Source organism: Canis lupus, chromosome 8 (genome assembly GCF_048164855.1).
Source record: "Canis lupus baileyi chromosome 8, mCanLup2.hap1, whole genome shotgun sequence".
Taxonomy (NCBI): Eukaryota; Metazoa; Chordata; class Mammalia; order Carnivora; family Canidae; genus Canis; species Canis lupus.
The window spans coordinates 61410811-61433918 of record NC_132845.1 but is presented as its reverse complement, the minus strand read 5'-3'; the positions used below and the strand labels follow the sequence as shown (position 1 = coordinate 61433918).

General features: G+C 55.7%; 1 protein-coding gene across 6 annotated transcripts in view; it reads left to right on the top strand.

Moving 5' to 3' along the window:
* The window catches only part of PRKAR1B (protein kinase cAMP-dependent type I regulatory subunit beta), a 113155-nt gene that overhangs the window by 86251 nt on the left and 3796 nt on the right, over nt 1-23108 (top strand). For all 6 annotated transcript variants that reach the window (XM_072836658.1, XM_072836655.1, XM_072836654.1 and 3 more), the window contains exons 8-9: nt 4821-4881; nt 9780-9901. In XM_072836658.1, coding sequence (XP_072692759.1) covers nt 4821-4881; nt 9780-9901 — 183 coding nt within the window. The remainder of the gene's footprint in view (nt 1-4820; nt 4882-9779; nt 9902-23108) is intronic.

Here is a 23108-nt window from a genome sequence, read left to right as displayed (position 1 = left end):
CCCGCAGTCCCCTTCACACACCTGGCCCCCTATTGCATAAGCCATTGTTCCTCACCATCCCCAGTGCTGAGCCCTTCTTGGCTGTGGGATTTTTGTGGCTGGAACCTTGTATTCAGGGAAGTTCCCAAACCACTGAGGCAGCTGGCACTTCCTCTGTCTTAATTCTGGATCCCTGTGCACTAAGAATAGTCGTGGCTGTGCTGGGAGTCTGCAGCGCTTCTGCATCTTGGGAAAGAAAATGACAGTGCTGGCTGACCCGGAAGGGAGTGTCCTGCAGGAGGGTGCCTGTGTTTGCATCAGTCCTGGGTTTGGGCAGATTTGGAGGCAGCTGTCATGCAGAGTGTACCCACCACGCATTCACTCCCACAGGGGAGACAGGGAGCGGGGGTACCACCAGGGGTGTCTCTCCAGAGAGACGGCCCCTCCCTGTGCATTCAGGCGACAGGGATCCCAGGACATCTGATCCAGAAGCCTCCCTCTGCTGCTCCATGTAGTGGAGAGGGATGGACAGAGCTCCATGAGGCACTGAGCAGAGCCAGGCTCCATGTCCATGTGTGCAGCATGGCAGGGGTCAGGAAGCACTGCCTGTGCCCTCCCTGCCTGTCCCTCCTGGGTCAGGTGTGGGGTGTGCACTCCCTGCGTGAGGAATGGGCAGCTGAACAAGGTGGAAAACCTCATCAGGCTGCCCCATACCCCTGAAGCAAGAGTCATGCACCAGCCTCTCTGGCAGAGAGTGCCTAAGGGTTGCCTCCCTCCTGGTGCATGAAGGACACTCAGGCTCCCACCTCGCCTCACCTGTAGTCTTTGTCACAGAGGGACACCAACCCCAGGGGAAGGCACCTCAGCCAGCCTCTGCAGCCAGTCTTCTCACTTGAGGGTTGCAGTGCCTGCCACTGTCATTCTGCAGCAGGAGACAGACAGGCCAGCTGTGCTGCCCTTTGATGTCTGAGGTCCCTGAGCCAACGTGTCTGTGTTCCACTGGGGGGTGTCCCTGCTGTTTTGGAAGAAATGCTTTTTCCATGGCTGGCAGAGACCTCAGGTGGCCTGGGCTGAGCCTACTGCCGCTGTGGGCATCCACACCTGCCCTGATGGCAGCCACAGCGTTGGAAATACCCTCTTTCTACCGCAGGTGGTCTGGGGCTGTGTCCTCACCTTGGCTACAGGCTACAGCCACACAGAAGCACCTTTGATGCTGATGGTGTCTCATCCGGCCATAAGGCATCTTGGACCACTGGCTGAGTCCCCAGCCCTGTTGGGGCCTTGCTGGATGGAGGGGCCTGAGGGTACCTGTGGGTCTCTGTGTGGCCTTCAGGACCCTCCTAGGATTCCAGCCTTTTTAGTGCTGGAGAGGCCTGGGCCCCATCAACACGTCCCTTGGCCCAGGTTGGCTCCTATAACCTTCACGGGATCCTCTGGGGCAGGAGTCGTGCAGTTGAGGATGTAGTCTGTAGAGACAGGGTGCTTGCCCAGCTGCCAAGTGAGGGGCAGCAGCCTGACCCACAGCTGTCTGGGCTCCCCAGATCAGTTTCTGGGCCCCTGGGCACTCTGAGCTTTGGAAAAGATGCACAGCACAGCCTCAGTCTCTTCCCTGCCTCGGGGCTTGTCCTGCTCCTACCTGCCCCACCCTCACTTTGCTCTGCCCCTCCTGTCCTGGTTCACCAGGGTCCCCCACCTGCTCCTGCACATTTCATGTTGGCTTGGCTGTGCAAGACAAGGGTTGTCCCCCGCAGTGGACGCCATGTGCTGGCCTCTTGCCGCAGCCTCCTAATGCTGTCCTCCCCTGCCTTCGACCCTCATACCCCTGGGTCAGGCACTGGTGAGGCTGCATGGAGCAGCCGTCCCAACCAGGCAGTGGCACAACTGTACCTTACTTGTGGCTCCTGGATCCGCTCTGGGTGCTGTTTGGGGCCCTTATGTGTATATACTGGGGACAGGCGCTCTTCTGGCATCTGCCCGGACCACCGTGTCTTCAGCTATCAGGCCCTGGGGGACAGAGGACAGGCAGGCCCCCAGATTCCACTGCTCTCTGGAATGGGTGTTGAGCTCCCCCACTCCCAATCTGCAGGCCTATCTGAAAACAACCCTGTGCTCTTGAATGCTCTCAGAGCTGCTGTGGGTTGACCCTCAGGAGGCCAAGGGCTAGGCAGTCCTAGCTCTGCTCAGCCAGTCAGGTGGCCAGGCATAGTGGGGGGGGGGGGGGGATCTTTCAGCCTCCCTTTCTGTAACCAGAAATGAAAGTGACAGATGGTGATGTGTGGCCGAAGGACGTGCACAGTGGGTGCTGGGTGGGCCTTTTCCCATCACTATGTAGGGAAGATACCTAGCATGTCTGCAGCTCCGTGGCATGAACACCAATTCTGCATCAACACCCTGCTTTGACCCAGACCCCACACTTAGTGGCACGTGGACACAAGCAGGTTATGATCCCTCTCTGAGCCTCCACACCTGCTATAGAGTGGAGACTGTAACAGTGGCTAGCTGAGGTGGTTGGACAGAGCCGATCCTCAGAGGTGCCAGTCCTAGAAGCACTTGGGAGGTCTCAGCTGGGCTGCTTCTGCTCACCTCTTCCTGGGATGGGCTTCTTGGTAGTGCTGAGGGTCTGTTTGCAGAAGTCTCCAGCCCCATCTCTCATGATGGAGGAGTCATTCTGAGGCTGGTAGCCCTCCCTCTGTGTCTCAGTGGGAAGCAGACAAGGAGCCTGCTGGGCTGAGATAGTATTGGCATGGGAGAGCAGCAGTGGGAAGTCTGGAGGAAGGTGGGGAGGAGCCCAGGTCAAAGACACAGATAGCTTGGTGCCAACTAACCATTCTTCTGAAGGGGAAACTGAGTCCCAGAGGGGGAAAGACTGAACTAAGAGTAGCGTGGGGGTGTTATGAGTGATCTGGAGTTGGAATGGGAATGTGCTGATCCTCCCTGTCAGTCCTCTTTCGCTGTGCTCAGTAAGGATCATCATTACTGCCACCACCATCATCATCATCACCATCTTTACCACCACCATCACATCATCATTATGATCACTATCACCTCTGCCACCACCATCACCATTACTATCATCACCATCGTCACCATCAGCACCATCCCCATCATCACCATCCCCGTCATCCACATCATCACTATTGCCATCATCACCATCACCACCACCATCATCATCATCCCCATCACCACCCTCACTGTCATCACCATCATCATCACTTCCATCACCACCATCACCATTGCCACCATCATCACCACCCTCAGCATTATCACTTTCAACACCATCCCCATCATTATCCCCATCGCCATCATTATCACCATCACCATCCCTATCATCACCATCACCATCATCATCCCCATCACTGTCACCTCCATCATCACCATCACCACCATCATCACCATTATCACCATCATCATTCCCATCACCTCCATCACCATCACTGTCATCACCATCATCACCATCATCACCATCACCTCTATCACCATCACCACCGTCATCAATATCACCATTATCACCATCACCAGGATCTCTGTCATCATCATCGCCCAGCTTTGGGACTTGTAGAGCCCAGTCTGGGTTTATTCCTGCTCCTATGATCCCAGTCTAGGTGGTCACTTGCCCCTCTGAGCCTGCCTCCTCCTCTGGGGATGAATGTAATTATGTCCTCATTTGACAGGACTCTCACAAAGTTAGGCAGATCCAAGTGTCTGACAGACCCGCTGCTGCCCTGGCCTGAGCACTTGTTCATTGTCACCATTCTCCCTCCCACCTTTGTCTAGTCTGTGGTCACTGGCCTCTCCATCCTTTTCACATCCCAGGTGAACTTCTAGCCCCCATCGATGGATAAGGCTGCTGGTGGATTGCATGTCTGTGTTTTCTGAAAGTGCCGTACTTGCCAGTACTCGTTGGCAGGGCTACCATATATAGTTATGGAGTTGTGTACATTGTGCAAAGGGATGAGGGGCTGAAGTCCAGACTGCTCTCTCTCTGCCGGGCTGGAGCTGGCTGGCCATAGGGAGGCTGGACTTCCTCTTCATTTGCTTATTAGGCCACCAGCTCACCGGGATGCATGCTTGAAGAATGAGGTGTCTTTTTCTAATTCACATTCAGATTCTAATTTTGGGGGTGGATTCTCATTTCTAATTTGCATAAAGGCTGATGGGGTTCACAGGTTTTGTCTTATTCAGCCAATGTTTGGTTGGGAAAGAAGCAGCTCCTTGACTCTTCTCACCAGGCATGAGTTTTAGGCACATCCAGTCCAGGGAATTCACTGATGTTGGCTGCTCCCATTTATGTGTGTCTGACTGAGGTGAGGGTGTGCAGTGAGCTGGCTCAGTCAGGGCCCCTCACCATTGTATCTTGGGGATACCTGCCCTCAGCACAGGGAAAGCCCAGTGTGGGACTCTGGTGGATTGAGTGCTCACTGTGTGGACCCGTCACTGGCCCAGCCTGGATGAGGTCACTGTTGCTGGCAAGGGGAGGTACAGCTGCCTGGATGTGGGGGAGACGTGGGGCGGAATCTCAGGGGCTTCTGAGACATGGAATTCTCAAAGGGTTTCCTTTTTTTAAAGTTTTTTTCTGAAGATTTCATTTATTTATTTGAGAGAGAGCGAGTGAACAGGGGGAGAGGCAGAGGGAGAGGGAGAAGGAGACTCCCTGCTGAGCAGGGGCTTGATCCCTGAGATCCCAGAGCTGAAGGCAGGCACTTCACCCAGAGTCCCCCAGGCTCCCCTCAAAGGGTTTCCTTTTAAGAGTTGAGAGTCATTTGGAGAAATTTGGAGATACTGAAACAATTCAGGCGTGAAGACCCACCTTCTTCTCTGTTTTCTCCTTTTTTTCCAAACAGGGCAGCACACTGAGAAAGCGCAAGATGTATGAGGAGTTTCTCAGCAAGGTCTCCATCCTGGGTCAGTGGCCCCAACCCCGTATGAGACTCTCTGTGCTATGTGGCTTCCTCCAATCTCGTCTGAGTCTTGCCTGTTGACCCCAGTCATTTCCACATTCCCTGCATGCCTGGCAGGCTCAGTGCTCTTGTTGATGTGCAAGTTTGGGACATGTACACGTATGTACCCTCACAGGCATGCTCTTACACATGTATGCACATGTATGCACTCCGACAGGCATGCTCACACACGTATATACCCACACACATGTATGTATCCCCACAGGCATGCTCACATATGTATGTACCCACACAAGCACACTCATACACATGTATGCACCCACACAGACACGCTCACACACATATGCACACACACCCCAAGAACTCTGTGTCTGCTCCCCCAGGCCACCATGACCCCTCTGCTCAAGTGTTTGCACTTTCATCCCAGAAGCTGTGGGTGTCTGTTCCTCCACCACCAGCATCCCCTCCAGCCCTTCCTCCATGTCCATCAGTTCTGAGCTGAAAGCCCATCTCGTGTTCCAGTAAATGTAGCACACTGTGCTGAGCTGCCTTCGCTGACCCTTTTTGGTTTTTTTGCTAAGTGTGGTTTTTCCTGCTGCATTTCTGTCCTTTCTTGTCCTGGGGTCTGATAAATATGATGGCTACATCTCAGTTGCTTTTCAGGAGCATCAACAAAATTTTTCCCAGCAAGATTTTTGTAAGTGTTCTGAAGTTGCTGTAACGTATGTGATGGTCAGGTGCTGATGCAGACCAGCCTTGTCTGGCAGAACTTTCAGCAGTGAAGCTAATGGTCCCTGTCTGTGTCGAGCACTTGACAGGTGGCTGGCAACTTCCCCTGTGGATGGGGCAGCTCTAGCCTCTAGAGGGGCGCTCTTAGGAGGGTGAGGGACAGCTGAGTGCCCAGCCCCTGAGAACCGTTGGAAACCAGCAGCGCCCAGTAGCAACCCCAGGCCAGGCTGCTGGGTAAAGAGGTGAATGCAGGGTATCCTCCTTTTCCAAGAATGTAATGGAGTGAGAAAGGAAAAGAAGCAAAGGCTGACACTCATGGATGAGGACACAGCAATCCAGGTCACCTGCCTGCGTGGTGTGAGCTGTTGGGGACACAGGGCTGACCCTTAGCACTGCTGGGAGCTGGGCTCTCCCTCTGCCCAGTCCCTGCCATCTGGAGAGGAAGAGAGGACTCACTGCTTGCCCTTCCTGTGGAAGATTGGAGGGAAGGGCAGGAGGAAGCCCCCTCCCACGCCGCCACCCTGAGCTCATACCAAGCTTAGATAAGTGGAGGGAGAAGCCACGGCGGCCAAACAGACGAGCCCCAGGTGCCAGAACAACAGAGGAACACTCAGAGCAAGTGACACACAGAAAAGAACCCAGGTGCAGGGAGAGCATGTCCGAGGAAACAGAAAACAAATCCAGTGTAGGATTCATCAAGAACACAAATCCAGTGAGCTAGCAGCGGCCTGAAGATGGGGAGTGGAAACAATGTGAAGTCTGCCCCGTCCTGTGGGGGGAATGCAGTCAAACCAATGGATCAGAGCTCAGGGTTAGTGCAGGTCTCAGAAGTAGAAAGCAGCAGGGGCCTCAGCCCTCTGTAGCATCCGTGAGGCTGTCTTACAGGAAAGGTGTGAGACCGCCTGCCAGGTCTTTAGAGGCCTTGGCTTCCAGGGCAGAAGAGAAGTCAGGCCGAGCTTGATGTCAAGGGGCCTTTGATTTTCCAGTGGAATTTCACATCGCTCTAAAAAACAGACCTGAAGGTCAACTATGCTTGAATTAAAAATAAATAAATAAATAAATAAATAAATAAATAAATAAATAAACAAACAAACAAACAAACAAACAAATAAACAAACCCTTAACAAGTAGATCCAAAGCAATTATGACAGAGTATTCATATGATTTTATTCAGGACAGATGTTGGTTATGTTGTTCACACTACTTTTTTGATTAACTTTTTCTCCAAATGAAGAAAAGTGGATGAGATTGAGCATGGAGGCTGTGACACGCTGGAACGGCATAGGGCAGGGCAGGGCCACAGTGGAGCAGGGAGGAGGGCACCCTTCAGCCAGGCCCGAGGTGTCCACAGATGGCCAGCACCCCCAAGGCGGGCTCCAGAAGACCCCGATCAGGGTGGGTGGCATGCAGTGTGTTCGCTCCTTCACAGGCCACACCAGGGAGCAAAACCCAAAACCCATAGTGAGGCCAGGAGGAGCCAGCTCGTCCTAACGGAGCCACTGCTGCCTGAAATTCAGTGTCTGTCGAGTCAAGCCACATGAAATGGCCCATTTTCTACATTTTTTGACCTAAAAGGCAGACATTCCATATGCTTCAATCTGACGACTGAGTCGGTGTTTTTTCCATGATCCTTTAAAAGAGAATCTTTTAGAAAAGAATGTATCTTACATTGAAAAAGACACTCAGTTACTCTTGGCTCCTAAAGTAGAATTTAAGACTTCACATTAAAGGTGACACAGCTGGTGGGTCATATGTATAAGAGTATTTCTGCTTGTCTTTCTGTTCAGGTCTCTGACTGGAGACACGGCCAGGTTGTGTGACGTTGCAGCAGCTATTTCTGGGTAGCACTTGGCAGTTTTTCACATTTTTTACACTTTGCTGTATTTCTTGAGTTCTTTGTAGTGAATATTAGTAATTTAACCCAAAACAGTAAAGTAGGCCTGGCAAGGAGGGCACCATGGGGCCTCTGACCCTGGCCTCAGCACTTAGCCAGGGTGCATGCAGCAGCTTAACCCCATGTCCTCGCAGAGACCCTGTGAGATGGTGAGAGAAGGTTCTGGTTCTTCTCTTCCTCTGCGGGTGAAAGCATATCACGCAGCATTCTCCGCACCAGCCATTTCTCCTGTCAGGACGTCTGTACTCAGTATAGTGCCCCTATCACCCCACCCTGGTTCCAGAACCTTCTTGTCACTCCAGTGGAGGCCTTGTGCCTGTGAGTCTGTTCTTGCAGGTGCCTGGGCTGGACACATCTTATGAAGGGACGCCGCACTCTGTGGCCAGCGTCGTTCTTGGAGAAACAAAAATTGGCAGCCTCACAAGCTGGTCCCTGGGTTCCACGGAGCTATGTGAGGGGTACTTTAACCCCATGAGAAATCCCCAAGCCTAGGACCCTGGGGCCCATGGTCACCTTCCACATCCATCCTCCTTTTATTGTCCACTAAGCACCTTTTCATGCTCTGGTCACACCTGTCCATAAGCTTTGTTCCCCCCGATGAATGGATTGCCAGTGAGTGCTTCTCTGCGGCCATTGGGCAGAGCAGCCACGAGACTCATCCCTTCGCTGTCAGTCACCCCGACTGCACAGAATCCTCCAGAGGGAGGTCTGCGGGGAGGCACGGAAGTCTTGCTCTGCCAGCCTGTCCTCAGCTCACATCCCTCCGCCAGCAGGAAGGGGCATGGCGGGGGGCAGTTGTGCATTTGGGGCCTGGAGGTCTGGTTTCTGTGCGTGGACACTGGGGTCGGCCTGTGACGGGCACTGAACCTGGCAGGCTTGAGGGAGGCATGAGCCCAGAAGCCACCCCGGCGCTCTGTGTCTGGCACCTCACATGGTCTCGGGCTGCGGCTGCTGGCTGCCTCCTGCAATCATGTCTGGTCCGATGTTGAGATCCCTCTTAGGAAAGGGGCCTGTTGCTTCCCTTTAGGGTAGACAGCCAGCTCCCAGAAACCTAAGGCTTGAGACCTTGAATGCTGCAAAAGGGCTCCCAGGGCTTGTGTGTTCTGCGTTGCCGCAGAGACTGGATCCGGTTCAAAAACTGAGGCCAGAAGACTGCCATTCCCCTTGTGTCTTCTGCTGGTTCTCCTGAGATTTCTGCCACTGGAGGACACAGCTCTGCGTGTCTTGACCTTCAGACTGCAGAGTATTACACGTTTCCGATGCAATGGAGAAATCAGCTGATGGGACGGTGGGAATGGACCTTCCCCGACCCGGGCCATGTGGCCCTCGGGCTGGCATCACCGTGACCATGGACTCGTTCTGTGTGGGAATGCTACTGGCTCCGGTTCCTGAGCAACGCTGGCCGTGCAAACCTTTCCTGGCGGGCCAGCGGGGCGCGTATGCTGACGGCTCTGCGAAAGCTCGTCCTTTGTACGCACAGCATTGGCAGGCGTCTTAAAGCAGAGAAATCCCGCTCCTAACCTAGTTCTAAAATAAATGCTTTGCTCTGTATTTTTAGCCGCTGACCTACTTAAGTAGCATCTGATAAGTATAGGCCAGGGAAGGTTTTTCTGCCAAAAAAGAAATAGTTAATCAGACAATCGTTTTCTTCCAAAGGAGCGTATTGTTTTTTTTTCCTTTTCCTTCCTGAGGGTTAGGGATGGACAGTGACAGGAAGGGAAGGTATGGGGAGAGGCAGAAAGGTATGTATAATTTGCAAGCTGTAAAGATGAGCATGGCATTGGAATTAAGTATTTTGACCTAAAATAATGGAAGGCGTGCAATGCACATTGCTGTGACATAAATGCATTTGCAGTTGAGCCGTGATGAATGGTGATTCTAGTGAACAGCTAATTGCTCCAACCACTCTGAAATATTTTAAACGGCGTAGTATTCCCAGTGCTTAGCTATGATGGTGTTTTTGCAAGAACACAGGCAACTTTCAACGAAAGATGACAGGAACGTTTTCATGCTGGGTTCACAGGCCCGACTTCCAGCACCCAGCACCTCGGCTAAACCACAACGTGTGTGAGCACAGAGCCCGATCTAAGACCCTGTCCCCATACATCCTGCCTGACTCACTGGTGAACCGCCCAGGCCCTCCCAGCATGGAAATCTGCTCCCTGTCTCACTCACTGCTGTCCTAGCGAAGGCTGACCCACGGTGCTTCCTGAGAAAGCATTGGGGTGCAGAGCAGAGGGTGCACAGTGTGGTGACGGTCTCCTTGTCGCCCGCTCTAGAGTCCCTGGAGAAATGGGAGCGCCTGACTGTGGCAGACGCCCTGGAGCCTGTGCAATTTGAGGACGGAGAGAAGATCGTGGTCCAGGGAGAGCCCGGGGACGATTTCTTCATCATCACGGAGGTGAGTGCTGCCCAATCAGGGGTGTAGGGGACAAGGTGCCCCGCCCTTGCTGCTCCATGTGCATGACCCCAACCCACCACCCTCCCACTCTCCATCCCACTAACAGCTGCAGGCCAGTGCTGATGTGTCCTCATGCCCTTGAGAATCAGAAAGGTCTCCTCTGAGAAAATGGTTCGGGTCCCCAGGCCCACGCATGCAGTGCCATGTGAGGACGGTGCTACACTGAACACACGTGTAGGCTCAGTAGAGGTCTGAACCCACACTGGAACCCTGGGTGTCACATGGCACCTATAGTTTTATGGCATGTTTTTGTTGGGGGAAATGCGTAAATTTAGGGCACATGGGATCTTTCCACGCTGTTTCTTACAACTACGTGCAAATCTACAATGATCTCAAATTAAAAGTTTAGTTTTAAAAAATGGTTCCAGGTTCTCAGCCTGGACACGCATGAGTCACTTTTACGAGGCCTAGCGACAGCTGGGGCTGGGGCTGTAATCCGTGGCGGCCACACTCGAGCCTGTCACTGACAGGGCCGAGCAGCTGCTGTGGCTGCCTGTCCCCGGGGCTGGGCTGGGCTGAGACCCCCAGAGTGAGCCTCCACCCAGGCGCTGCCCGGAATGAATGGGGGGCCCGCCTTGCCGTGTGGGCAGCCCCAATGACGCAGGCCCAGAAGTATGCTGCCGTCTGTTGGGCTCACTTCCTCCTCCTCTGGTGCTCAGGGGCGGAAGGATTTCACATTCATGCTCATTAAAGCACATTCTTCAGCTGTGCATTTTGCCACTGGACAAAGGGAGCCCTCCGCGTGGTAGCCTGGTGGCCCAGAGCAGCAGCAGCATCACCTTGCTGTCTGGAGCGGGCCATCACTGCTGGGTCTCTGCAGGGCTGATGGATACACAGAGCTTGGTGCTCGGGATCCACTTTCTTAGTTTAAAATAAGGAGAATTTGCCAGGTTGCCGATGCAGGTCATGAGGTTTGGAGCCTGCTCTGCCGGCGCTCATCCACCTCGGTGACATGCGGCCCGTAAAACATGAGTGACACAGATAAGATCCCATGAACACGAAACACAAATTTGGTTTGCGACTTTAGTCTGGACTCCTGCAAAGCCTCCCCAGGAGGGCGTGTCAGGGTCCCTCCTCTCTGCCACCTGCTTGAGGCAGGTCTGTGGGGGCACCTGAGGCACCAGGGAGGTTCCAGGTTGTGCTGCGAGCGTGCTTATGGGGACCTGATCACCTCCCCACCCAATCCCAGCACTGTGCCCTGGATAGACCATGCTTGCAGGTGGCAGGCAGTGTGTGCGTGTGCATGAGCAAAAGAGGCTGCCTCCAACCTGAGCTCCCTGAAAGCTGCATAAATATTTCTGAAGGAGTTCCCAGCACAGGGAGGTGGTCTTGGTGGCATAGCTTGAGGTCCTGAGGGCAGGAGCCCACTCAATGCTAACATTTCCTTGAAAAGAGAAAAAAAAGGAAGGACGGACAAATAAACCCCAGGCTGGACAAGTGCTGTGATGTGGAGCTGGTTGTCAGGGGAAGGCTGGCCAGGCTCCCCTCTCTGTTCCTGGAGGCGACTTTCCTGAGGCTTCTGCCTCAGAGTTTATGTGGTCCTCCTGAGCATCCTGGAAGAGAGCTGGGGCCTATGGCCAGGGGGCCTGAGGGCCTCTGCAGAAAGCCATGGCTACTGTCAATCAAAGGGCTGGTGGGGTGACATCCCCTCTGCAGTGGCTCATGGCTGACCCAGAGGACCCCTGTGCCCCCATGCCCCCAGACCTCTCACCTGTGGTCTTGGGGTGACACCCTGCCTGGGTCTGTGTGGGCCTGGCATTTCAGTTAAGAACATGAGGCTGGGGGCAGCCCCAGTGGCGCAGCGGTTTAGTGCCGCCTGCAGCCCGGGGCATGATCCTGGAGACCTGGGATCAAGCCCCACGTCAGGCTCCCTGCATGGAGCCTGCTTCTCCCTCTGCCTGTGTCTCTGCCTCTCTCTTTCTGTATCTCTATGAATAAATAAAATAAAAAATCTTAAAAGAAAAAAAAAGAACATGAGGCTCACTGAGGGGAAAGGGGGTCCCTTCAGCCACTGCTTTGTTAGAACCACCCCCTTCCCCAGTCCCTGAATCTGCATTGGGTGTGGCGGACCGCAGAGTCCTTGCTGCACTCCTGGGCAGGTGGGAGGGCCTTGGCGAATTGGCAGACCAGTGGGGCACAGCAGCCTTGGCCTGGGGCATCCAGGCTGGTTGTGGGGGGCTCCAGATGCTCATCCTTGGGGCCCTCCTTCCTGGCACCAGTGGCTGTGCTCTGAGATGCCCACATGGCTCACCTGATCAGTGGGGCCATGAGATCTGAGTTCAGAAGCCACTTGATGCCCCGCCTTGGATGTCCAGCCCACTGTCCACATTGCAGCCCCAGCTGCCACCCACCTGCATCAGCAGAGACCCCAAGTGAGAGCACCCAGCCAGACCCAGCCAGGCCCCAAGCCCCATGAGAGGGGACAGGCAGTGGCTCTATCTAATACCTGAGCCCTGGGACTGCCTACCCATCCTCCTCAGTTGTCACCATGAGTGATGCCTGCGTGGAGGCCCTCCTCCGGCAGCTCTGATGACTGTGGACCAAGGGAAGGGTGTGATGCCAACTTAAAAGCACAGATCTTTTCCTGCTCTAGGTTTTAATTCATTAATAAGAAGCTGGTGCTCATAGGGCCAGTTTGGCCCAGAGATGTGTTTCTATTAGCCTGTATGGTATTTTTTTTAACATTTGAATTAGTTGTCAATATTTGAAAATCAAGATATTTCCCATAGCAATCTGGATTTCTTCCTTCCCTTTAAAACTCTGGTGTCTGACCACCTTGGACCTGCATCCTACCTAGCCAGAACCAGCAGACCTGAGAGGTGGGCTCTCTAAGCCCCAGGCCCCACCCGGCCGTAGAGCCCACTTAGTGGACCCTGCAGCCTTCAAGGTTCGCAGCCTCAGAGCTTGTGGTCTCCAAGCTGAGGGCGTAACTCCAGCCAGCCCAGACAACTGTCCATTATTTGCTGTGGACCGAGGCTGCCTCCCAGCCGGTCTAAGGCCATGGGTAGAAAAAGCCAAGAATGTGTGCAAGAGGCACAGATAGGTGAGGAGTCCTCACAGGACACCAGGGAAAGGAGTGGTTGGTTACCTACTGTGCTAATCCTGATAATGCAGGCTGGTGCTTCCCGAGCCCAGGATGTGCCAGGTGTTGTGTGAGTGGCCAGGCACCCCCAAGGGGGGTCGGGTCAGTGGTCAGCATCCCTTCCTGGTGGGGGGTGGGTCCTGCACCCCAAGCCACACAGCCAGCCAGCATCCACCATGCACCCTGCTGGCTGGGGTCCTGCTCCTTGCTCCCAAGTGTGCATGCATATGTGCATGTGCGTGTGCATGTGGGCATGTGAGAGGGTCCAAGCATCCCTTGCTCTTGTCTAGGGCACAAGAAATAGAATGAGCGTTGCTCCCTGAGCCTCACACCTGTATTTCTTCTCCCTCAGCTGCCCTCAGATGATGCTGGGGAGGGGCCTTGCCTTGTGTTGTGATGGCTCTGGGGGCATTGCTTCTGCTCATCCCTTGGTAGCTGCTGGTGTCCGTTCTTGGACAGCTCCGAGGACACAGAGGGCAGGCCAGGAGAGGGTGCCAGGGGAGAGTGATGGGGTGACAGTGACTGCTACGGCTCTGTCCGGGGACTAGGACCTTTGCAGGATGGTCTTCCTGCTGACGGGTGTGAGACTCTGGAATGTAACCCGATGCTCCCAGAAACTTATTTGAAGTGGTCTCCTTGGCAACTGGAGTTTTTCCCCTTTTTCTCTGTGATCAACCAAGTTGGGTAGGTCACGCGGGACCCCAGGGTTTACAGGCATCAGAGGCTCTCTGTTGTTTGCTGCACGGCCAGAAGGCACACCTGCCACACGGGTCAGGCCCGCCAGCACTGTGCCCCCGTGGTGTCCAGCAAGCTGCCTGGTGGCACCACAGGTGGGGCTGGAGGCCGCCTTCCCTTGGGGGTGTTGCCTCTGGCTCAGGAGGCTGCCTGGGTGGTCCATGGTCTGGATGGCACATCAGGCGGGGGAGCTGGGCCTGTGGACTAACCCGGGAGTCGATCGGGAATGCCAGAGAACAAAGCAGGAGGAGATAGTGCTAGTTGTAGGTTTTGTAAAGTGAGCAGTTTCCCCTTGGACGCTGTCCCCTTAGTTAGATCCTTCTGGAGACCCCGCTGACTGGTAGGTGGCTGATGTTTCCATAGGAGCAGAAATGCCCATGCCACATTTAGGGGGAGTGAAGTGAGGACGGCTCTTGCAGGAAGCGTCCAGGCACGTGGCCTCTCTGGTTTACATTGTCCTCGCTTCAGTCGGCTGACGCCACACGTGCACATTGTAACGCATTAATCCCTGGTTCTTGGGATTCCCGTGGATACCACCATGCAGTATCCCATGGAGACAACGGGAAGGGGACCCAGGCCCTTCGGGTCCCTGTGGTGAGGGTTATTTTTACGGGTCGACTTGGCCAAGCCATGGTCCCCAGATGTCAGATGTGTGCTCAACACCAGTCTAGATGTTTCCATGAAGGTATTTTTCAGATGGGATTAATATTGCCATCAGCTGATGCTGAGTGAAGGAGAGGGTCTTCCATGGTGTGGATGGGCCTCATCTGATCAGTGGAAGGCTTTCCTTAAGAGAAAAAAGAGAGGGGTCCCCTGAGAAGAGACACCCTCTGCCAGCCCGCTGGCCCTGCAGATTTTGGACATGGTCCATCCACACTGTAGCATGAGCACATTCTGTGTCATGAACCTCTCTGTCCACACATATCCCATTGGTTGTTTCTCCAGGGAACCTGAGTGATGCACCTGCTCGGAGGTGCTGGGGAGCTGCAGGACACTGGCTGGGGGGCTCTGCATGGCTGGTGGGCTTGGTGCCGCCCTCCCTGCTTTGCTCAGAGCAACAAGTGGGGCCAGGTCCCTAGTCTCCTCACACCGTTGCCTGGCTGAGTCTCTGCTCCACTCTGGCGATTGTCATCGAGTTTGCTTACTTGTGTGTATCCTCCCTGCTGGCTCCCCGGGTGTGGCTCCTGCACAGGTGTGGGGAGTGGCTCCCGCAGACATTTAGTGAGTCATGAACACCTGCTGGCTGGCGGGAGCCCAGCCTAGAAGGCTGAGCAGAGCTGCAGAATCCCTGGGCTCAGCTGAGCCCTTCCTGGGGGAGGCGGTGCCCCTGTCTCCCAGCTCTGCAAACACCGGCTGTGTCTGAACCCCCTTGACACTGAATCCCCAGAGCTCTTGAAAAACATTCTCAGCGGATGAGAGATCCTTACCATGTAAGCCTGGGCGACAGATACGGAGAAAGTACTCGGGTCTTCCCAGGGCCTGAACCTGCCCCAGCCTATGGGGTGGGACCCACTGTGGGCAGGCCTCCCCAGGGAGAGGGTGTTGGGGTGGAGAGAGGACAGAGTAGCTGCCCAGCTGTTCTGGAGCCTGGTCAGGATCTACCTCCTGGTTCCTGCTCTCCAGGAAAACAGACAAGGACGTGGGTGGGTCTCGGCACTCCGCCATGTGGTCCCACTCTGCCTGCCTGCAGGGACCCTACCAAGACTGGGACGGGGTGGGGGGCAGCTGGTTCCCGTAAAATTCTACCAGGGAGCTTCCTGCTCCCTCCTGCACTGGCTGGCGGCTGTGAGGCGTTGCCATGGAAACTCCAGATTTGGTTTATCTGCTCTCTTAGCAGATTAATTCTGTGAATGTCCACAGTGTTGAAGCGAAGGCACAGCCTCTGCTCTCCAGGCCGCCTCTGGCCGGGGACTTGCCCTGCTTGCCCCCCAGACACGTGGACCAGGTGGGTGGATGGGCACGTGTCACCAGGATCCCAGGGAGCAGGAAGGAGATGGCTTCAGTCCTCGCTGGCTGTGTTGTTTGTGACTTGGCCGCACCGCGCCCTCGCGATGTGCCAGGCTGGGGCATGGACAGGTTGGGGTTGGGTCCTCAGGGAGATGATGGAGATGATGGACACAGGCGTATGTCCAAGCAGAGGCCACAGGTGGCTAATGAAGGAGGCTGATGGGCTCAGACTTCTCTAGCAGAAAGATGACCACTTTCCTTCTGGGCTGCACTGGAAGAAGCCGCTTCCAGAGCACCTGGGCCCTGCCTGGGTCGGTGCCCTCTCAGCATCCTGGTGGGGGCAGCCCAAGGTCACAGGTGTTTGCTGGCTGTTGGTCCAGGTCCCCAGAATGAGAGACAGCAGAATTTTCAGATGGGTTCTTGCTCTCTGACTTTTAAGACTTCATTTTTGGGGGGCAGTTTTAGGTTCACAGCAGGATTGAGGGAGGGAGCCGAGATTTCCCATAAACCTGTGCTCCCCCCAACGGGCTGCCCATGACCACTGTCTCATTTGTCACAGTTGATGACCCCAGGCAGACGTGTCGTCATCGCCCAGAGTACATGGTTCGTGCGAGGGTCTCTCTGGGTGGGCACACGTTCTGTGGGCCTGGACAAATGTGTGATGACCAGCATCCACCGCTACAGTGTCACACAGAGTGTTCCCTGCCCTGAAAGTCTCCTGTGTCCCCACCAGTTCATCCCTCTGCCCCGAGCCCCTGGCAGCTGCCCCTCTTCTCCTGTGTCCACAGCTCTGCCTTTCCCAGGGTGCCCGGTCCTTGGGGTCACACGGTGTAGCGTTGAGGGGATCTCTCTGTTCCCAGTGTATGGAATCATGGCCCACTGTCTGCACAGAATGCAGGGTAACATTCCTGCTCAGGGGCATCTTGCTTGTTGTGTGTGGATAACGTGCCGTAAACTCCCTTCTTGGGTTTTTGCATGGACATGAGTTTTCATCCTGGCCCTTTGGACAAATACCAGATCCATGATGACAGGATCCACGCCAGTGCCTGCTCAGTGCCTGGATGTTCCTCTGGGGTGCCCAACTGTGCCGCTCTGACCCCAGCAGGTGCTCCCATGCCCAGAGCTCCCGGACTCCACCCAGGGCGGCTCTGATGTGTTTCTGCCTCATTGCCTGACGGCCTGCTCACTGGGACACACCTGCACACCCAGCAGCCCCTTGGGCAGGACCCAGGCAGGCCAGGCACTCTGGGCTCTGCAGTGACCTTGGCACACATGCTTAAAGGCGGATTAAGTGCACTTCAGTGTGACTTGGGGCTTTGGTGCTGGCTGCCCCCAGACTGTTCTGTGGACGAAAAATCACAGGCCGTGCACGTCGGCTAGCTAGCAGCCAAGGCTGGAGCTCAGAGGAAAGCCTTTCCTAAAAAAATAAAAATAAAAATAAAATTTTAAATTAAAAAATTCTGCAACAAAGTGTCACTTGCTGGAATAAGGCCAGTGACACAGAAGGGTCTTTAGGAAAGCATTGTACCCCCACCTCCATCCCCACGGCAGCTCATGTGTCTTCTCCTTGATGGCTTCTTCCTGACTTTTGTTGTCAGCATAAGAAAAGTGAAGAGTCTGGGGGGTGTTTGCCCTAGATGGAGACAGCACCCCCCACAGAGAGCCCATAGGAGCCCTTGGGGCCTCCACCCGCAGGCCTGAAGTGTGTTTGCTGGCCACGACCCCGTGGGAGGAGTGCTGAGCAGCACACAGACCACAGCAGCAAAGATGGGTATTTCAGGGAAACCCTAACAGATGCACCGTTCTGGACAAGTCAGTTTTGGGGGCTGTTGAGTCCCCACTTTGGAGCCAGGACCCCCCCACCCAGGGACTCAAGGCTTGCAGGCTGTGCCCCACTGGAAGTCCAGGCACCAGCAGTGGGCTGCAAGAGGGGTGTTCCCAGTGTCCCTTGGGTGGGGCCACTTCCCAGGGAGCGTCATGCTTGTGACGAGCCCTTGTGAGCCACTTGAGCCACTTGAGACAGAGGGTGGAGGAGTGTGGGGAGGACAGAAGGCCACATGAGGAGCCCAGAGCGTGACCCCAACTGTGCAGGGACAGGAGAGCTGAAGTCCAGGCAGGGGATCAGTCAGGATTCAGGGACAGGGCCCTCTTTGAAACAATCTCTATTTTTCTATATTGTGGAAAAATACATATAATATACAACTTGCTATGTTGACCATTTCTCAGCATCCAGTTGAGGGGCACTGAGCACATTCCTGCTGCTGGGCCAGCGTCCCCCCCATCTGGCTCCAGAACATTCTGTCCCCATGACACACTGACCCCACCTGCACCCCTGGCCCCAGCCCTGCCATTTACTCTCTGTCTGTGAGTCTGACAACACCGGGACCTTGTATCCTTCTACGTCTGACTTATGTCACTTGACCTCATGTCCTCAGCGTGTCCCTGCAGTGGCAGGTGTCCTTCCTTCCTTTCTGAGATGGAGGGACGCTCCATCGGGTAGACCACATGTCTGTCCAACCAGCCCCCTTTATAATCTGCTAACAGTGGTGCTGATGGAGTCTGGCAATACTTCCTGCGCTCACTCTGTGTCCCAATAAGTCCCTGAGATAGTGACCATCCTCCTCTCAGTCCAGGACACCATTAGCCTCCCAATGATGCTCACACCCATGCTTCCTTGGAGCCTGGCCAGAGCCTGGGGGGAAACGGGCCAGGAGAAGCAGTGTCTGAGCTGCCAGCTCTGCCGCCGGCCAGGTTAGAAGTCCCAGCCTCATGGTGCCTACAGTGGCCCAGGCCAGCTCCATGACTCCAGGCCCCCAGAAACCCACCCCCCTGCTTCCCCATTGTCCTGATGGCCCCAGTAGAGTTCCTCACAGTGACCAGTGATTAGGAGAGATAAAAACTGGTTAAAAAAAAAAAAAACTGGTTAATTCTGCTTCTTGCTCAGGGACTTGGGCTGGGGCCACGCTTCTGACCTTCCTGACCCATCTTGTGTGTCTTAGCAGCCTCTCTGGGCTTGAGGCTTGCCCCAGGTGAAGGATGATGAGCGTTGCCTTGGGCCCAACTCTGCAGTCCCCGGCAGCTGTCACCCACCTTCCTTTGGGTCTAAGGGTTGAGTCCCTGGAAGCAGCCGAGCTTCCAGATGAGCTGCTGGTGGTGGAGCTGCCCGCCCCCCACAGCCCAGCCTCACCCATGCTGTCCAGAGTCCCTGCAGGAATACCCCTGGGTCAGCAAGCTCCTGCCTCTCTCCCACCTCTGGCAAAACCGTAATGGAGTAAAAGAAGGCCTGGGATTAGACTCACCCCTCTTCAGTGATGAAGGCAAGCACTCCCTCCTCGGGCAGAAGCCCAGGAAGGCATCTGGGCAGGTACACACGGCAGCCAAGGCTCCAGTGGACATCCTCCTCAGAGCAGCCAGGATGGGCCTGGGCTCCACTTCCATATGCTCATTCTAGAAGGACGTGCCAGGTGCCACGCCCTGCCCTGTCCCATGTCTCCCAACCTGTACAGTTTGGAGAGGCCTCCACTCACACCTCGGGGAGTAAATACAGTTCTGCAGGGAGAGGCTCTGCGAACAGCCTCCAGGCAGATGGGAACAGTGTGTGCAAAGGCTCAGAGGCCTGTCACCTTGGCTGGGGCATGGTGGGGAGAAAGTGCTGACGGTCAGGACGTGGCCTTTCTCAGAGGTGTGGGAGAGCATCAAGCTATAGAGAGATAGTCCTAAGTTGTTTGGGATACAGTGTTCCCTGCAGGGTGCAGAAAGCAGAGGAGCCCCGGAGGGCATGAAGGGGCATGAGATAGATGCAGATGGGCCTGTGTGCACGCCATCATGGGCCCCTCTGTCTGGGGGGACAGTGTGGGGAGGGGCCACACCTGTGTTGGGGTACATGTCTGAGGCATCTAGGGAGCTCGGGGTGATTTGAGGGTGGGGAGACCAGTGTGTACAGTGGAGAGCAGGGGCCTTGCAGGCAGCACCCAGGTCAGAACCCTGCATAGAGTGGGGATGCAGGAGAGGGGCCATTGGAATGGTGGAAGCTGCTGGGATCCATGGACGGGGGTCTGGGCCTCTGGTCTGGCCTTCTGGTGCTAGCATTTCAAACATAACTGGCAGATGCCCATGCTCATGCACAATACAGGGGCTGGAGCAGCTGGCAGGAGACCCTTGGTGGGGCTGTTTGAAACCTTCTGAGTGGGACCTGGCAGGGGCTGTTCATGATTGGAGAGTCCTCAGGCTCATCCTGCTTACCTGGAAGGGAGCGCTAGGTGTCCCCTACAGACAGGGATCCGGGGATCATGCAGCCCGACCTCACACGGGCGCCGCTGCCTTAAGGGGCAAGGCCGGCATGGGATGGGACAGATGCTCCTGTCCATCTGGATCAGGGTCCTCCGGGGACCATAGGGCACTGGGGGTCTGGGACAGGTGGGTTGTTGCCGAGACGGATGGGCTCTGGCATCTCCCCCAGGAATTGGTGTGTGGGGAAGAAGCTCCACACCTACTGCTAAATGAGGGAGACGCAGCTGGGAGGTGATGTTGTACAAGGTGGCGTGCTAAGAGGGCCTGGCATCACCTGGGAAGGCCTGTGCACGTGCAGGCTGGGGGCCGGGCCCCATCTTCAAAGAGCCTGGAGTGCCATGGGGTGCAGCTGGGGCAGGTGACAGAGAGCCCTATAAAGGGACCATGCATGCATGGGGGCAGAGATGGAGCAGGTGAGAGGAGCCCACAGACCCAGGCTCTGGCTGTGATGTGGGAGGGACAGAAACCTCAGTACGGAGGATGAACAACAGGGGGGTGGTCTAGGCATGCTGACCCGCCACCTCTGGAGGTTTTGAGGTGGACCCCATCCAATGGCACAGGGAGCCTGCAGACTGAGGTGCCTGGGGACAGGGTGGGTGGCTGCTGGGCTTGGACTCTGCCGAGTTGGAAGCACCCGGGGTCATTACTGGGGTGCTTGGAATGACACCCCCACCTGGAAGGAACCCTTGGTGCTGGCACTTCTCTTCTGCCCTGGCTTGCAGCAGGGCCTGTGTGGTCATGATGCCCTGGTTCCTCTGAGCCTGCGGAAGCCTTGGGTGCATGGGTGTCAGGGAAGAACTGGGTGTTGGAATCAGAGCCTGAAGGAACAGAGCCATAGCCTGTGACCTGCCTACCCCTCTGTCCTTCCACTCAAGGTCATGTCTCCCAGATGCCACCTCTGCCCGCCTCTGCCCGCCGCTGCCTGCCTCTGCTCTCCCTAATCCACAGGAAAGTGGCTGTGCTCCTGTTGGATATGCTGGCTTCAGGGGGAATGAGATACTCACCGGGTTTGGGGAAAGAACCCTCCCCAAGCAGGGCCTGTGGGATGTCACACTCGGTGCTACCTGGCTCTGGGGCCCGGCCTCTCAGAGGATCTTTTGAACGCCAGCACACACATGGGCCAGGACATGTGTGCAGCCACCAAGCACGTGGTGCCCTCGCTCCAAGTCTTCCAGCCGTGCTGTAGGGAGGTGGATCTGCGCTGGGGCAGAAGGGACAGAGGAGGAGCTGGACAGGCCCGACGCAGGACACGCTGTTGGTCTGTGATGATGATTGCTTCTTCAGAAACCCTGAGACCATCCATGCAGCCCTTATCTATGCAGGAGGAGCCACAGAGCTGCCGGGATGTCCACACCCATGGGCTGGTGTACTCCTGTGTGTGTGCACGTGCACACACGGCTAGCGCTCTGCTTCTGCTCAAGTCCAGAAGCACACAGGGAACAGTGTGCACAGAGGTTTGTGGGTTTCCAGGAGTTCCACGAACTCTGTGGCCACGGGGATGAGTGTTTGTTCCATTTACTCAAGTGTCTGCTGCCATCATGACTGCCTGTCCCACTTGCCGCGCATGCACCTCTTTCTGAAGTGAAGATGCTGGTACGTGGCATTCCCATTTTGCGGAAGAGGAGGCTGAGTCTCAGGAAGCGAAGGGCCCTCCTGTGGCTGGCACAGCGTGAAGCTGGGGTCCAGCAACTCTGACCTCATAGGGCTTTCCAACATCTGCCTGAGGGCGCTCAGTTGTCCAGGGGCACATAGAGGGTCTGGTGGACTCCTGTCCCTGCCGAGCGTCTGCGCATCCCTCCCCGCTTCCCTGGTGCCATCGAGGCCCAGCAGGCACTGGGGGGACCACCACCAGCCCGCAGTACCAACTAAACTGGATGACACCTGTCATTCTGCCAGGGTGGGGTTCTAAGAGGGTGGCCCGGCCCAGGGAGTCGCTCTGCAGGCACTGGGTGCGGGAAGGCACGCCCAATAGTGTGAATCAGAGGGGATGTGGTGAGGGTCCCTGCTGCCACAGCCAGCCACGGCCGGAGGAGGGGCTTCGGGCTAGGTGTGCTCCTCCCAGTGCCCAGCCCACCCAGCTGACTGTTGGGGACCTTTGAGCCCAAGGTTTTAGGCTGGCCCGCGGGGACATTTTGAGGTGTGCTCTCTGCTGCCACCTCGACTGGTTCTTTCTTATGGAGGTCATACCTGTCTGCTGTGGTTTTGATTTCAAAGAAGATTTTTAAAAATCAAAAAAACACACAGCGGGTCCTCACCCACTGACTCCGGTGCTAACGCTTTTCTCCTGCATCCTCCCAGTCCGTGTGCTGGGTGGCCTGATTTGTTTTCAGACCAGGGTTAGAATCACTAAGAAATCTGGGGAATATGATCTAGAGTTTTGGCAAGTGTGTTTTTCCAGCCCAGAACATTCCTGCTCGCAGCTTCTCAAGAGTGTCTGTGCTGCCCTCGCGGCAGTCTGGGAAGTGGGCCTCGGACGGGAGGGTTAATGCCAGGACCAGGTTGTGTGTCGTGTCGTGGGAACCGCGCTGTGCTGGGTAGAAGTCCGAACCCTCCAGTGTCAGGCCTGCGCTGGACCGGAGGCCTGGGGCCTCGGCCCCAACAGACGGCGCTATCCCCTACCGTGTGTTTGCCGAGGGCTCTCCCTATGCGGAGGTTATGTGCCCCAAGCCTTGCTGCCATCTGGCTGGGACAGGGATGCACCTGCATGCAGGAGCACACACATCCTCCAAGGGCATGTGGGCAGACTGCGTGTGCTTCCCTGTGTCGGTGGTCACGGCCTGTCTCATCTCAGGCGACTGTTGCTCTGTGCGCCACCAGAAAGGAAATGGTACCAGGCACATGGTGGATGGTGGTCTCATCCCATGCTGGCCCAGCTGGAGCCCATTCCCATTGGCACCCACCCCCTCAGCAGTGGCTCGGTGAGCGTCTGACCTGCTTGGGTCAATGCAGTGTGAAAGAAGGTTGCCAGGAGCTTCCAGAAGGTTTTCCTGCTGATGGGAAAGCTGCAGGAGGAAGAAGTGATTCTCTTCCTGCAGACAGCATAGAGAGACATTTGGTGACTCCTGGAACCATGGCAGCTACTATGCCACCAGG